The 12914-nt window shown below is 31.7% G+C and overlaps 1 protein-coding gene and 1 long non-coding RNA gene across 2 annotated transcripts; one reads left to right on the top strand and one right to left on the bottom strand.

The window, feature by feature from the left end:
- The first annotated feature begins 401 nt into the window (after positions 1-401).
- Positions 402-2523, top strand: LOC131652858 (7-deoxyloganetin glucosyltransferase-like). Its single transcript, XM_058922840.1, has 2 exons — positions 402-1107; positions 1234-2523. Exons 1-2 carry the CDS (start codon positions 588-590, stop codon positions 2169-2171), a joined length of 1458 nt encoding a protein of 485 aa, XP_058778823.1. The 5' UTR covers positions 402-587; the 3' UTR covers positions 2172-2523.
- Positions 1823-3938, bottom strand: LOC131652859 (uncharacterized). Its single transcript, XR_009298850.1, has 3 exons — positions 3575-3938; positions 2349-2499; positions 1823-1945 (listed from the first exon to the last, which is right to left on the bottom strand). It is a non-coding gene; the product is annotated as an uncharacterized LOC131652859 (long non-coding RNA).
- Positions 3939-12914: the final 8976 nt, after the last annotated feature.

Here is a 12914-nt window from a genome sequence, read left to right as displayed (position 1 = left end):
TTCTTGATATTGTATATTATTTTTCCAAAATATAAGAATTAGAATACCAACTAACTCTCAAATCATACTTCCTAAATTTTAAATGTCTCAAATCATACTTCTTAAATTTAAAATGTCTTGTAAAGCCATAATTTTAAAATATTTTAAATTTTTTTGTGCCAAATCACTCAATTTACTCTCTTAAGAAGAGACAATAAAGAAGAGACAAGAAGAGACTACAGACAAAAAAAGTTGGAGAAATTTAGAAAGGGACGAGAATTAGTAGTTAAATTGGATGACATAAGATAAAATTATATATGTATTAAATTGGATTGATCCTGATGACTTGTTTGTAAGTTGTGTCTAAAAAGTTCTAAAAATACTATAATATATAAAAAATAAAAAATATAATAGATTAAATTAATTTTGTGTATTAAACTTTTGTCTACTATTTTCTAAATTTTATTATCTCATTGAATTTGAAATTTTTACTTGTCTTGTTTCTCTATTTTCTATTCCACAAATCCAAGAAAGGTTGGACATTATCCCTATTAAACCACTGGCAAATCCCTTTGCTCTACATTCAAACACAAGAACTCAGAACAGAAATGGGTGATAAAAAACCACATGCTGTGTTAATTCCATATCCAGCTCAAGGCCACATCAATCCGTTGATCAAACTAGCAAAGCTTCTTCACCTTAGAGGCTTTCACATAACCTTTGTCAACACTGAATACAATCACAAACGCTTGCTCAAATCAAGGGGTCCGAAAGCCATCAATGGTCTCACCGGTTTTAGCTTTCAGACTATTCCAGATGGTTTAACTCCAACAGATGGTGATGCTGATGGTGATGTTAGCCAAGACATATTCTTACTTTGTAAATCAATTAGAAAGAACTTCATCAAACCGTTCCGCGAACTTCTTGCTAGACTTAATGACTCTGCAACTTCTGGTCTTGTCCCTCCAGTTACATGCATAGTTTCTGATAGTAGCATGTCTTTTACTATACAAGCTGCTGAAGAACTTTCACTCACTATTGTTTTCTTTAGTCCAGCCAATGCTTGTACATTCTTGTCTGGTTTGCATTTACCAACATTATTTGATAAAGGTCTCATACCACTCAAAGGTAACAAATTAGTTAATCTTCTTTCTTTCTTCATAGGTGTTATGTAGTTAAAGTGTACATATGAGATATATTAGGACTTTGGAGATTCAATTTCAAGCTAACGTCTTTTATAAATTTGATATGCAGATGAGAGTTATTTGACAAACGGATATTTGGACGCTAAAGTAGATTGTATTCCAGGTCTGCAGGACTTCCGACTGAAAGATCTGCCAGACTTTATAAGGATTACAGATCCAAATGATTCCTTGATAGAATTTATCAATGAAACGGTAGAAAGGGCTCATCGAGCCTCTGCAATAATTTTTAATACTTCCAATGAACTTGAAAGTGATGTACTGAATGTTCTGTCGACTAAGTTCCCTTGCGTTTACGCAATTGGTCCTTTATCTTCATTTTTATATCAAAGTCCACAAAACCACTTGGCATCTTTAAGTACTAATCTTTGGAAAGAAGATGATAAGTGTCTTGATTGGCTTGAATCCAAGGAACCAGGATCTGTTGTTTATGTGAATTTTGGGAGCATGACAGTTATGACTCCGGAAAAATTGTTAGAGTTTGCTTGGGGTTTAGCCAATAGCAAGCAATCGTTTTTGTGGATCATTAGGCCTGACCTTGTCATCGGTGGCTCGGTGGTTTTGTCATCTGAGTTTGTGAATGAAATTTCGGATAGAGGCCTAATTGCGGGCTGGTGTCATCAGGAGCAAGTGTTAAGCCACCCTTCAATCGGTGGATTCCTAACTCATTGTGGATGGAACTCAACCACCGAGAGCATATGTGCTGGAGTTCCAATGTTGTGTTGGCCATTTTTTACTGATCAGACAGCTAACTGTAGATATATCTGCAATACATGGGAGATTGGAATTGAAATCGATACTAATGTTAAGAGAGAGGAGGTGGAGAAGTTGGTCATTGAATTGATGGTGGGAGAGAAAGGAAAGAAGATGAGGCAAAAGACAATTGAATTAAAGAAGAAGGTGGAGGAGGATACAAGACCTGGAGGTTGTTCATACATGAACTTGGAAAAAGTGATTAAGGAAGTTATGCTAAAACAAAATCATACTTAAGTGACTTTTAATTTCTAGGTCCTATCCTATTGCAGTGTATGTGTATTGATCCTGAGAAATAATGAGTTCATGATGATGGAAGTGAACTCATCTTCAGCATTAAAACCTAATTTTTCATAACTAGGATCTATGTAATGATGCATTCAAGTTCATTCTTCATAACTAAAGATCACATACCTCTATTTCCCCCTCCAGTAATGTTTGATTGATTCCACCTCTATTATATTCACATGCTTCTTTAGATTTCTTGTAAAAATTCTCTGCTCTACATTGTCAGCTTCTTGATGCAGAAATTAATTTGAAAGCATTTGAATTTAAAGGTTTTTTCCTACGACAATAAAAAACATTCATTCATGTTGAGTAAGCAATTATACTTTTGATTTTCTATATCATCAAAGAACAACTTTATAGGATGCAAATGGAATGATAAAAAATTATAATCTAAATATATCAGGCATAAGGGCATAAGATCAGCTACTTTAAAGAACATGTTAATCTTTTACTCTACCAAGGAAACTAGTTTTACTTTAACATAAGACAATGAATTAATGAATGAATGAAAGTAATGAGAATTCATATAAGTTTAAGGTATTCCAAAACTAATCTTTCATATTCATCTAATCAAGATAGATTTAAAAAATTTTGGTTTCCTTTTATTTAAATCTCTAAATCAAATTTAGTAAATCATTAAAAAGTAAGCCAAGGATCTTCCTTAGCAACCTTTGCTTATATGGGCCCTTCTCCCCTCAGTTCTCAATCATGGCCCCATATATATCAAACCAAAAAGGTAACTTTTAGTGCGAAAAAAAAGAAACAATATCTTAATTTGTTTATTGATGATCTCATTCATCATCTTTGAGAACTTAGTTAGTCTGTGATCACAATTTCCACACACCTATGCATTGGGCAGCTCAGAGCCGATCGATCTAGATTGAACAACTCCGATTTTAATTTTGCTTTTAAAGTGGATTTTATCTCTACATTCAATTGAGTATATCATTAAAAAGTAAGATAAGGAAGGACCTTCATTAGCTTAAAGAACAAATCGTCATTGAATATTGATCAAATGCTATGTAGCACTTACACCTATGAAAAAAAGGCGAGTCCATGTCGGAGTCATTGTCAAGCACTGACACCAACACGACACTTGGATTACGTTTAATTAATTAATTAATTTAAATTATTACATGTGTCAAACATGTCGGTGTCAGACCGGGTCCGGTATATGTGTGTGAGCTTCTCATTGCATGACCTATAAACTCCTGGAAATGATAAATGAAGACAATTCAAATTCTCATTTATGATCTTGTATTCTTGTAGAACAGGCAACAATATGAATCATGAAAAAATTATTATACAACAAAGAAGACTTTGAATTGATTAATTAGAACTTATTTACTTACAAAAGCACTTCTGAGATTCCTCCAAGCTTCAACGCAAGCATAATCAATTCGATCACCGCTGAGATTTTGTTCCAATTACTCATTCCGATATCTTATCTATGCTCAACTTTGAATCCGAGGACGGTTACGGAGACTTACCGGAATGTGATCGGCGTGAGAGAGATGAAAATTAGGCATTGGTGACAAACGCAATGCGTTTACGGAGGATCGGTGGCGAGGCCAGCGATGAGTAGACGCGGGCAGAGGTAGTTGCTGCCGCGGAAGAGCGTGGAATTGATCCATCCTTCGACGACGGAGGCAAAGCCGGTGGCGGTGATAGTAACTTTAGTTCCGTTATAGTTGACGGTGAATACGTTGTCGTTGGAAGAGGTGCTGACTGTCAATAACGAATTTTGGATTTCTTTTCTAAAATCTAATCAACCTGAAATACATTCATATATTTTAATTTTTTTTTACTAAATAATATATTAAGTTTAATTTATTATTTCTTGATATTGAATTTTATTATTATTATTATTATTATTATTATTATTATTATTATTATTATTATTATTATTATTATTATTATTATTATCATTATTATTATTATTATTATTATTTATTACTTTAATTTATTTATTTATTTTAAATATAATCAGCCGTTTTTATTTTGTTTTTCTAATTTTTAATTTATTGCATATATAGTATATTATTTCAAACTTATTATTTTTTAATATTTCTATAATATTTGTACTAGTAAAAAAATTATAATTTGTAATTTGGATATTCAAAAACTGATCTAAATTAAATTGCATAAAATTGGATCAGATCAAATTAAAATTTTCACTTAGAATAGTTGAGAGAAAGAACCCGTTGACGCGGAGATTGTGAGAAACTTTGTGTATTTCTTCTTTTCTCTTTTATGATCAACAACATGGAAGTACAGGAAGAATGAGTATTCCTCAAAACTAGAAGAAGATGTTTCTCCCTTTTTGACTGATATTTTCATACCGCTATTCATTGGACACCTCACTAGCAACATATATCAAATGAGGTTGATCATGGATTTTGGGTCTAACCCTATTTAGCGAATTGCATTCGCTTCAGTCCGGGCGACTAACCCTGCTTCGAGTGTTCCGGGCGACCCATTGTATTTCATTGGAGCATTCCTTTCTAGGTTCAATCAAATAGTTCATAGTCCATAATTTCTAAAGCACGGCATTTTGGAAAGGGTGAAGTGATTAAATTCAACTGGTTGCGCTCTAAGTGGTATCCTTAGTTAATGGATCCTAAAAGAATTATCAAGGATGAATCCCTCAAGCATCACTTGTAATGATGAATCCCTCATATATGACTTGTAAAAGTGAGTCCCTCAAGCATTGCTTGTGTTGGGTGAGAATATGAGAATGAACGGTCAAAAGAGTTTTGAAAAGTTTATCAAAGTTGGAAAAAAATGTTGATTGTGTGGCGGAAGCAATATGCGTATAAAATGATTATGCTTATCGAACAATATATACACAGGATACCTTATGTAACACCCCAAATCTACCCCACAATTATAAGCGAAAATCAGAGTGCATTTAAAAATATTCATCAAAGATGGGATGTCACAATTCGACTTAAACCAACAAACATACTCATATTGCAATCAACACAGATACATAGCATTCGGAAAACAAGACTTTATCCAACATCTTCCAATTTCAAATTATAAACATCTTTATATTCAACTTATCACAAATGTCATCATAGAATACAACAACCAAGTAATAATCGACTAATCCCCCCGAGTGCTACGTATCAGAGCAATGGACACCAACTCGACTAGCCATAACACAACATAAAGACTTCACATCAATAACCTCGAACATCCACGACTAATCTTGAATACCTGCCCATTTCCCATGGTAGGGGAAATATCAGCAAAGGGGTGAGATATCTTACAATATAAAGGAATGCATGATAAATAATATAGGAGATATAGATCATGCATAATTTCACCACTTCGCATCACATAACATCTTACAACAAGTTTCACCGCAAAACAACTTATCAATATAGTACAACTTTCAAAACGGAAACAACATCATTAATCAGTTAAGACAACATATTCAAATTCACAATTATACTATCATCATGTCACAACAACAGATCATCGACTCAACAATTCAAATAACATAATCAACTTATGGAATGGCAACAATGTCAACAATCAACCATGACAATATATGCAATTCACAAGTAAGATCCCAACACATCACGATAAACATCTCATCATCAAGTCAACACATCACCACAAACATAATAAAATAAGACTCAAATGCAATTCACATGTGACTCGACTTATGCAAATGCATGTGGTACCATTTGGAGTAAAACTCCCACCGTCTCAAAATTTGCCATTGGGCACACCGTCGCTATTTGCCATCAAGGCCACCGTCGCTTTTGCCATTAAGGCCATCGTCTCTTTATGCAATGGATGTGACCCAATAAATGTAACATCCACACAAACACAACACATATAACTAATACATCACAACATCGTCTAAATCACCATCGAACATTATCAATATAATGTCGAACTTCAACAATAACAAAATCATCATCATTCATAAGAATGCATCACTTCACAATCACGTCACTATGTTGCATCATCATACAACAATAATTCACCTCACAATACATCACAATACAACTTATCAACATTGACCATTGGGTCTACGACAACAACAACAATTTCCACATACTAGCGACAACGACAACAAATTCATCATGTTAACAACAACAACAATTCATCATGTTAAAACAAACATCAACGATTCATCATATTGCACAACAACAACAAACATCAACACATTCATCATGTTCCTTAATTCAAGTAATCATCATAATATGTTATATTCAATTTCATATATATTGTTAAGTTATCGCATGGCATCATTGTCGACTCATACATACCAAATACGCACAATTAATCGCATATAGCATACAACATCTTTATTAATCATGCATATCATCACATACATCATTATCTCATTCATCATAAGGAAGGTACTTATCATCATCTCAATAACATTGTATCATCATAAGAAAACATACATCAAGTTATACTACAACGCAATTATGTCAATTCATCGCAAAGAGCATACTTCATTTGTTAACACAACATAGTTCATCACTTAATCCTAATAAACATAATAGGAAACTATATCATATGGATAATTTTATTGCATCATGGTATAGTTCATTGCGTTAGCTTTCCAACGCTTCGAACGGCGCCTAAAACGGAGTTACGGATCAAAAGTTACACCATTTCAAAGTTTAGAAAAAGTTATGCAAAACAGGGTTCGCGGCGCCAACAAAGTTCGCAGCTCGAACAATAGTTCGCGGCGCGAACTGGCAATTTCCGAAAATCCCAAATCTCAGAAAACAGCATGCGAATTTCATTCCAAAACCCCTAAACTCAACCCAAATCAAGCTGAAAACACCAACCATCATGAACAACAATAGAATACATGTTATAAACACAAATACAACACATATTATGGATCTTCTAACATCATAACATCATTAAACATCCATTAAAAACACATTTCAAATCATAAATTCATGCATTTGTTCATAAACCCCAACTTCTCTAAATTCATGAAATTGAAGAATAGAAAGCATACACAACATTATCAATTCCACATTCATCAACATTGCAACACAATCATGGATTTCAATTATAAACCTAATCTCTACCATACCCATCATCATGCCAACCCTTAGAGAGTAAGAACCCCACCCTTACCTTAGCAAAAGCTTCACTTCCTTCAATGGAGCTCTTCCTCTTCATGCCATAGCTTTCTCTTCTTTCTCTTCTTTCTCCACAAAATGAGTTATGAGGCCAAACCTCTAAAACCCTAACTCTTACTATCATTCTCACTAATGGACTTAACCCATAACCCATCCATTGTGTTATATTCTTTCCACTTAGGCCCAATTCATAATATCTCTTTAATTACTCAATTAATCCGAATAATACACGTAAATAAATAACCACACAACATAACCGAATATTATTTCCAATAATATTCCACATTTACCATCGATCCATAACTTTAACAATACTAACTCGCAATTGTACATCTCTGACTAATCCGACTTATTAATCTGACCATAACTCAACTGCTCAAATCAACATATTAATCCATTACGTTTGTAGAATAATACCGATAAACCTCGACTTCAACTGATTCCAATGAATAAATCCTCGATCAATTTAATTAAATAATTAATTAAATTCGGGGCGTTACACCTTAATCGGTACACAATATGATAATAAATCAAATCAAACAGTTACCCAAAATGAACAATCAATCAATGTATTAAATTGATATCAAAATTACACAAGACGTGTATTTGAACAAAGTCAATACGATTTGAGTTCTAACACCACAATTTTCAGCCTTAATCAACAACAATACAAAACCAAAGTGTCGATTCTAATAAAACCTACACTTAATCAATAAATCTCTACCAAAAAAAATCTAATGACATGCAATTATAGTAAAAATGTAAAAATAACCAAACATGTAATTTCTAAGAAATTTTATATATATATATATATATATATATATATATATATATATATATATATATATATATATATATATATATATATATATATATATATATATATATATATATATATATATATATATATATATATATATATATATATATATATATATAGATATATATAGAGAGAGAGAGAGAATGAATAAATTATATGAGAATGTGAGAATGAATAAGAACCATTAGATTGAAAAAGGAATGGTTGAGATTAAATTGTGATATTTAATAAATCATGTGTCATTAAGAGGAATGAGAAATTATTAATTAAATTTTAAAAAATATCTTTTATCCTCAACCATTAAATATAAATCCAATGGTTGTTATTACATTCTCATATAACTTAATCATTCTCATATATTCATATATATATATATATATATATATATATATATATATATATATATATATATATATATATATATATATATATATATATATATATATATATATATATATATATATAGTGTGTGTATGTCGGATTTATAGTGGTTTGGCGATCATCCCTGCTAAGTCTACTCCACTCTGCAATGGTTTTCCATTGAAAATTTTGGTCTACCATTATAGTGTGTGACATATTACACAATGTTTAGTACAATCTCAATTTCCAAATTATGCGTAAAATATAAATATATTTAATATGGATCCGTTAACTTGTACATAGTATCCAAACCTAATATTTGCAAAATATTTAATCTAAATCATCTTGAATCTTTCAGCCCCAACAATTCTTTTCCAAAGTCTCGATTCTGCAGCGATGTTTCCTCGATCCTACCAATATCTTGAGCGATGGTCTGTCTGAAGAATGAGAAGAACTCTCACTTTGTATGTAGGCTTCTACACAGCACTACCAAAGTAATTATGTAGAGAATAACTTATTCCCCTTTTGACAAGATTAAAAAGAGATAGATGCTAATGATCTTATACACAAAATAACTAGTGACACAGATGATAATATAGAGAAGCAAATGAGCTAAAAATAGCTAAGAAGAATATACAAAACTAGATGATATATTTCAGATATACGAAGATAGACAAATGCAACAATATATGCAAATAGACATAAGATTGCAGAGCAACACAAATACGTGATTAAAATGTATAGAATGAAAGATTAAATAATGCATGAACAAAACAAAATGATGCTGAAATGCACATAATTAACTTGATGCACTTAAACAGTGGCGGAGCTAGGAGGTGGCAAAGGAAGGCCACGTCCACCCCATTTTTCTTTTTTAAAAGTAAAATTCATATCCTCTTACAATTACCAGCTGGAAAATATAATGCATTAAGTTTATACCAGTGATACATTAAAAGTATTAGTAAACACTAAACATTGAGATGTACTACTAGTTCCAATTAGGTGTTATGGTCCCACATCATACACTATACTCACACTCAACTATATAGCTTTATATCTATATTTGACTCTATAAGCTACAACTCCACTCTCCATGTCAAAACTAACTATTATTGTCATTATTAATTATTCAACTGAATTAATTATTATTAATATTTTGCATTATTTTTTATAAGCTATACTCTATATTTTGTCTAAAACCTATCTCAAATGCTTTATATTATTGAACTTTTTTTAAATCTTTTTCAATATTTCACAAGGTTTTGTAACGGGAATTACAAAATAATAATAATAATAATAATAGTTGTGTATTATATTTAAAATACATTTTAATGATTATATAAAGAATTTAAATTCGTCTAAATATTTGATAAGAAATTGAGACAACATTTTCATAAAAATAACTAAAATAAATAATAAATGTGTATTTTGTGAATTATCATTTTAAAGACTCTTCGTAATTTTGTTTCAAATTCGTCTTAATATTTTACACAGATTTGAGATGAAATAAAAAAATAGTAAAATAAATAACATTTTTGCATTATGTCTAAAATTCATTTCAAATTCTATGTATACAATGGGATTCCATTTAAAATCCGTCTCAATATTTTACACGAATTTTGGATAAAATTTCTTAAAAAACTAATAAACAATTTTGTATTTTCTCTAAAATCTATCTTAAAAATCTCTATAATTGAAATTTGTCTCAAATCAGTCTTAATATATAATTATGTTTATTAAATATATTATTAAATTTAATTATAATTTAAATGTTTTATATATTATACTTTTTATATTTTATAATTTTTAGTTTACCTTAGCGGCCATCCCAAAAATTTTGTTCTGACTCCGCCACTGCACTTAAAAAGATTTTAAATGCATAAAAAACAATCATACACCGGCTTAACATTGAATGAATGAAATAAAAAAATGTAAGAAGTAAACAAATAGACAAATATAACAATGGTATAACTAGATATAAAAGGAGTAGATTCATACCAATAGGGTTGGCATAAATGTAACTTGCTACAAGAAAATGTTAGTGTACAACATAATACAAATAGAAAATGGAATTAAATATGATCCTAAATCTATTTAAAACACAAAGAGTCCAAGATTCTCAATTCCCTTCGTATCTCGTGAAAGGGTTCTATGGATAACGGTTTCGTGAAAATGTCAGCCAATTTAATTTTTTGTATCCACATATTCAAAAATAACACCACCCTTTTCAACAAGATCCCTAAGGAAGTGGTGTTGGATTTCTATATTTTAAGTACAAGAATGAAGTACATGATTCTTATTGAGTTTTAAATCATAATCCAATAATTGTTGCTTTAGCCATAAGAATTTTGAATTATAATCACCAGCAACTACATATTAAGTTACAACAGTAGTGAAATTCTTGCCTTCAAATCTCAAATGTCCTAATAGATGTCAAGACATTGATCTCGGAATAACATACAGTGGCAAGGTAATCATGAGTAAAAAGCAAGGATGATAAGTAATTGAACACACAAAATTGTTAACCCTGTTCGGTGTACAATAACACCTACTATTGGGGCTACCAAGCTAGGAAGGAAATCCACTATTAGTATTATCAATTCAAAGCTAAACAACCTCTGGTTTACAACTTCTCACTTAATCGCTACCCAATGCCCTTATACCTAAAAACCTCCTAGATATGAGAAACCCCTCTCACTTCCTATCATCGTAGTGATGTCTCACACTAACAATCCCAGTTACTGATATTGACGACCCTTTACCTCAATCTTCAATTACAAGTGATACTAGATTAAGAACCTCTTAATCAACAAGAATACTTGATCTTGCTTAAAAGCTTCGATCAAGAACAATAGCTTGAGACGCAAGCAACACACACTTAGATTCTCGTATCAATGATACTTAAGTGACATACATACATTCAATACTTACTAGATTATGAATGCATGACATAACTTACGACTCAAAAATAGTCCTACTCTTCTATCAAGAATGATATTAGAGAACCTCACAATTTACACACAAACCCTAACCTATTCCACCGTAAGTTCAACTTTTAAATTATATTTGTAGTCTTCTATTTAAAGCACACATATGGTCTAGATTTGGGCTTTAAAATGCAACAAGGAAACTGCTAAAAATATGCAAAAGCTTCTCCTTGAAAATAGGTCTTCAATCATTAGTTTCCTAAATAATCTCCTTATTTAGAAACTATGAATACATCTTAAAAAAAAGATAAAATCTTTTATCCCTAAATTAAGCGCCATACTGGATTGCATAATATTTCCAAAATATTCTGCATCTGTAACAATCAAAACAGATCCCAAGAGTCCATCTTAACACATAGTCACGATGTCGGATAATCCTGCATGGGACATCTTTCTCGACATGTTTCTTCAGTTGCAGTTGATAGAACATTTTGTTCAACATAAATTTGCTTCAAGTTGAAACATCCTATTTAATATGTTGCTGTCTATTTTTTTTACTAGAATTAATACCAATCATACTATCAGAGAGTTAACAATCTCCCCATTTGGCAAATATTGGCTAAAACAAATTTACATAACACAATTCAGATTTCAGCAGCAAAAACAAACAATCAAAAGTGACAGAAGTCCAGTAGTACTCTAGTCGTACTCATGCACTTCTCAAATATAACTCTCAATTTGAGACTTTAGTAGCAGACCTAAATGTCTAAGAGTTAGTCTTTAGCAACTCCAAAACACAGCTACATAGAGAATTTCTTCTCACTCAAATGAAGGTTGTCAAGACATCTTGTTTAACATCTTTTCACAACAGTCTAACCATTTCCATCCAACCCTGAACACCATAGTCCAATAACTTCAGGAAAGGAGTAGAAAGTCCTGAAGTCATTTGGTGTACATAAGGAAGAAGATAACATACACTCCCCCTCAACCCATGAACCAATTTTTCCACTGTTGAATAATTCCTCCAGCTGTCATATGGCATATGAGACCCCTTAAGCAGCAATCAAACACCAAACTAAAGCCTCTAGAGGAAAACTCAGGGGAGAAGACTTCAATTCTAGGTAACTCAGAACACAAGACACAATTGTGTTCATAACTCAGATCACAAGACACAAAAAGAAGAAAGATCGAACATCCTATTTGACATCTTTGTAAACCCAGAAACCCAGTTATAAAACCTAGTTATTACAAGAACAAATTCCTGACTCAACAACTGAACAAAACCTTTCTCCCCCTTTTTAGCCACAAATTGACAAGTACATTCATCACAGGCCCATACCCATACGATACTTACCCAAACTTGGACAAAAGCCATAAGGACAAAAGAAATAATCAACACACTATGAATAATAAGAAGAGATGACTTCTTTAAATAACCAAGCAATTTCTTAGGAGT

Source organism: Vicia villosa, linkage group LG2, assembly GCF_029867415.1.
Source record: "Vicia villosa cultivar HV-30 ecotype Madison, WI linkage group LG2, Vvil1.0, whole genome shotgun sequence".
Classification (NCBI taxonomy): Eukaryota; Viridiplantae; Streptophyta; class Magnoliopsida; order Fabales; family Fabaceae; genus Vicia; species Vicia villosa.
This window is presented reverse-complemented; position numbering and strand designations above follow the sequence as displayed.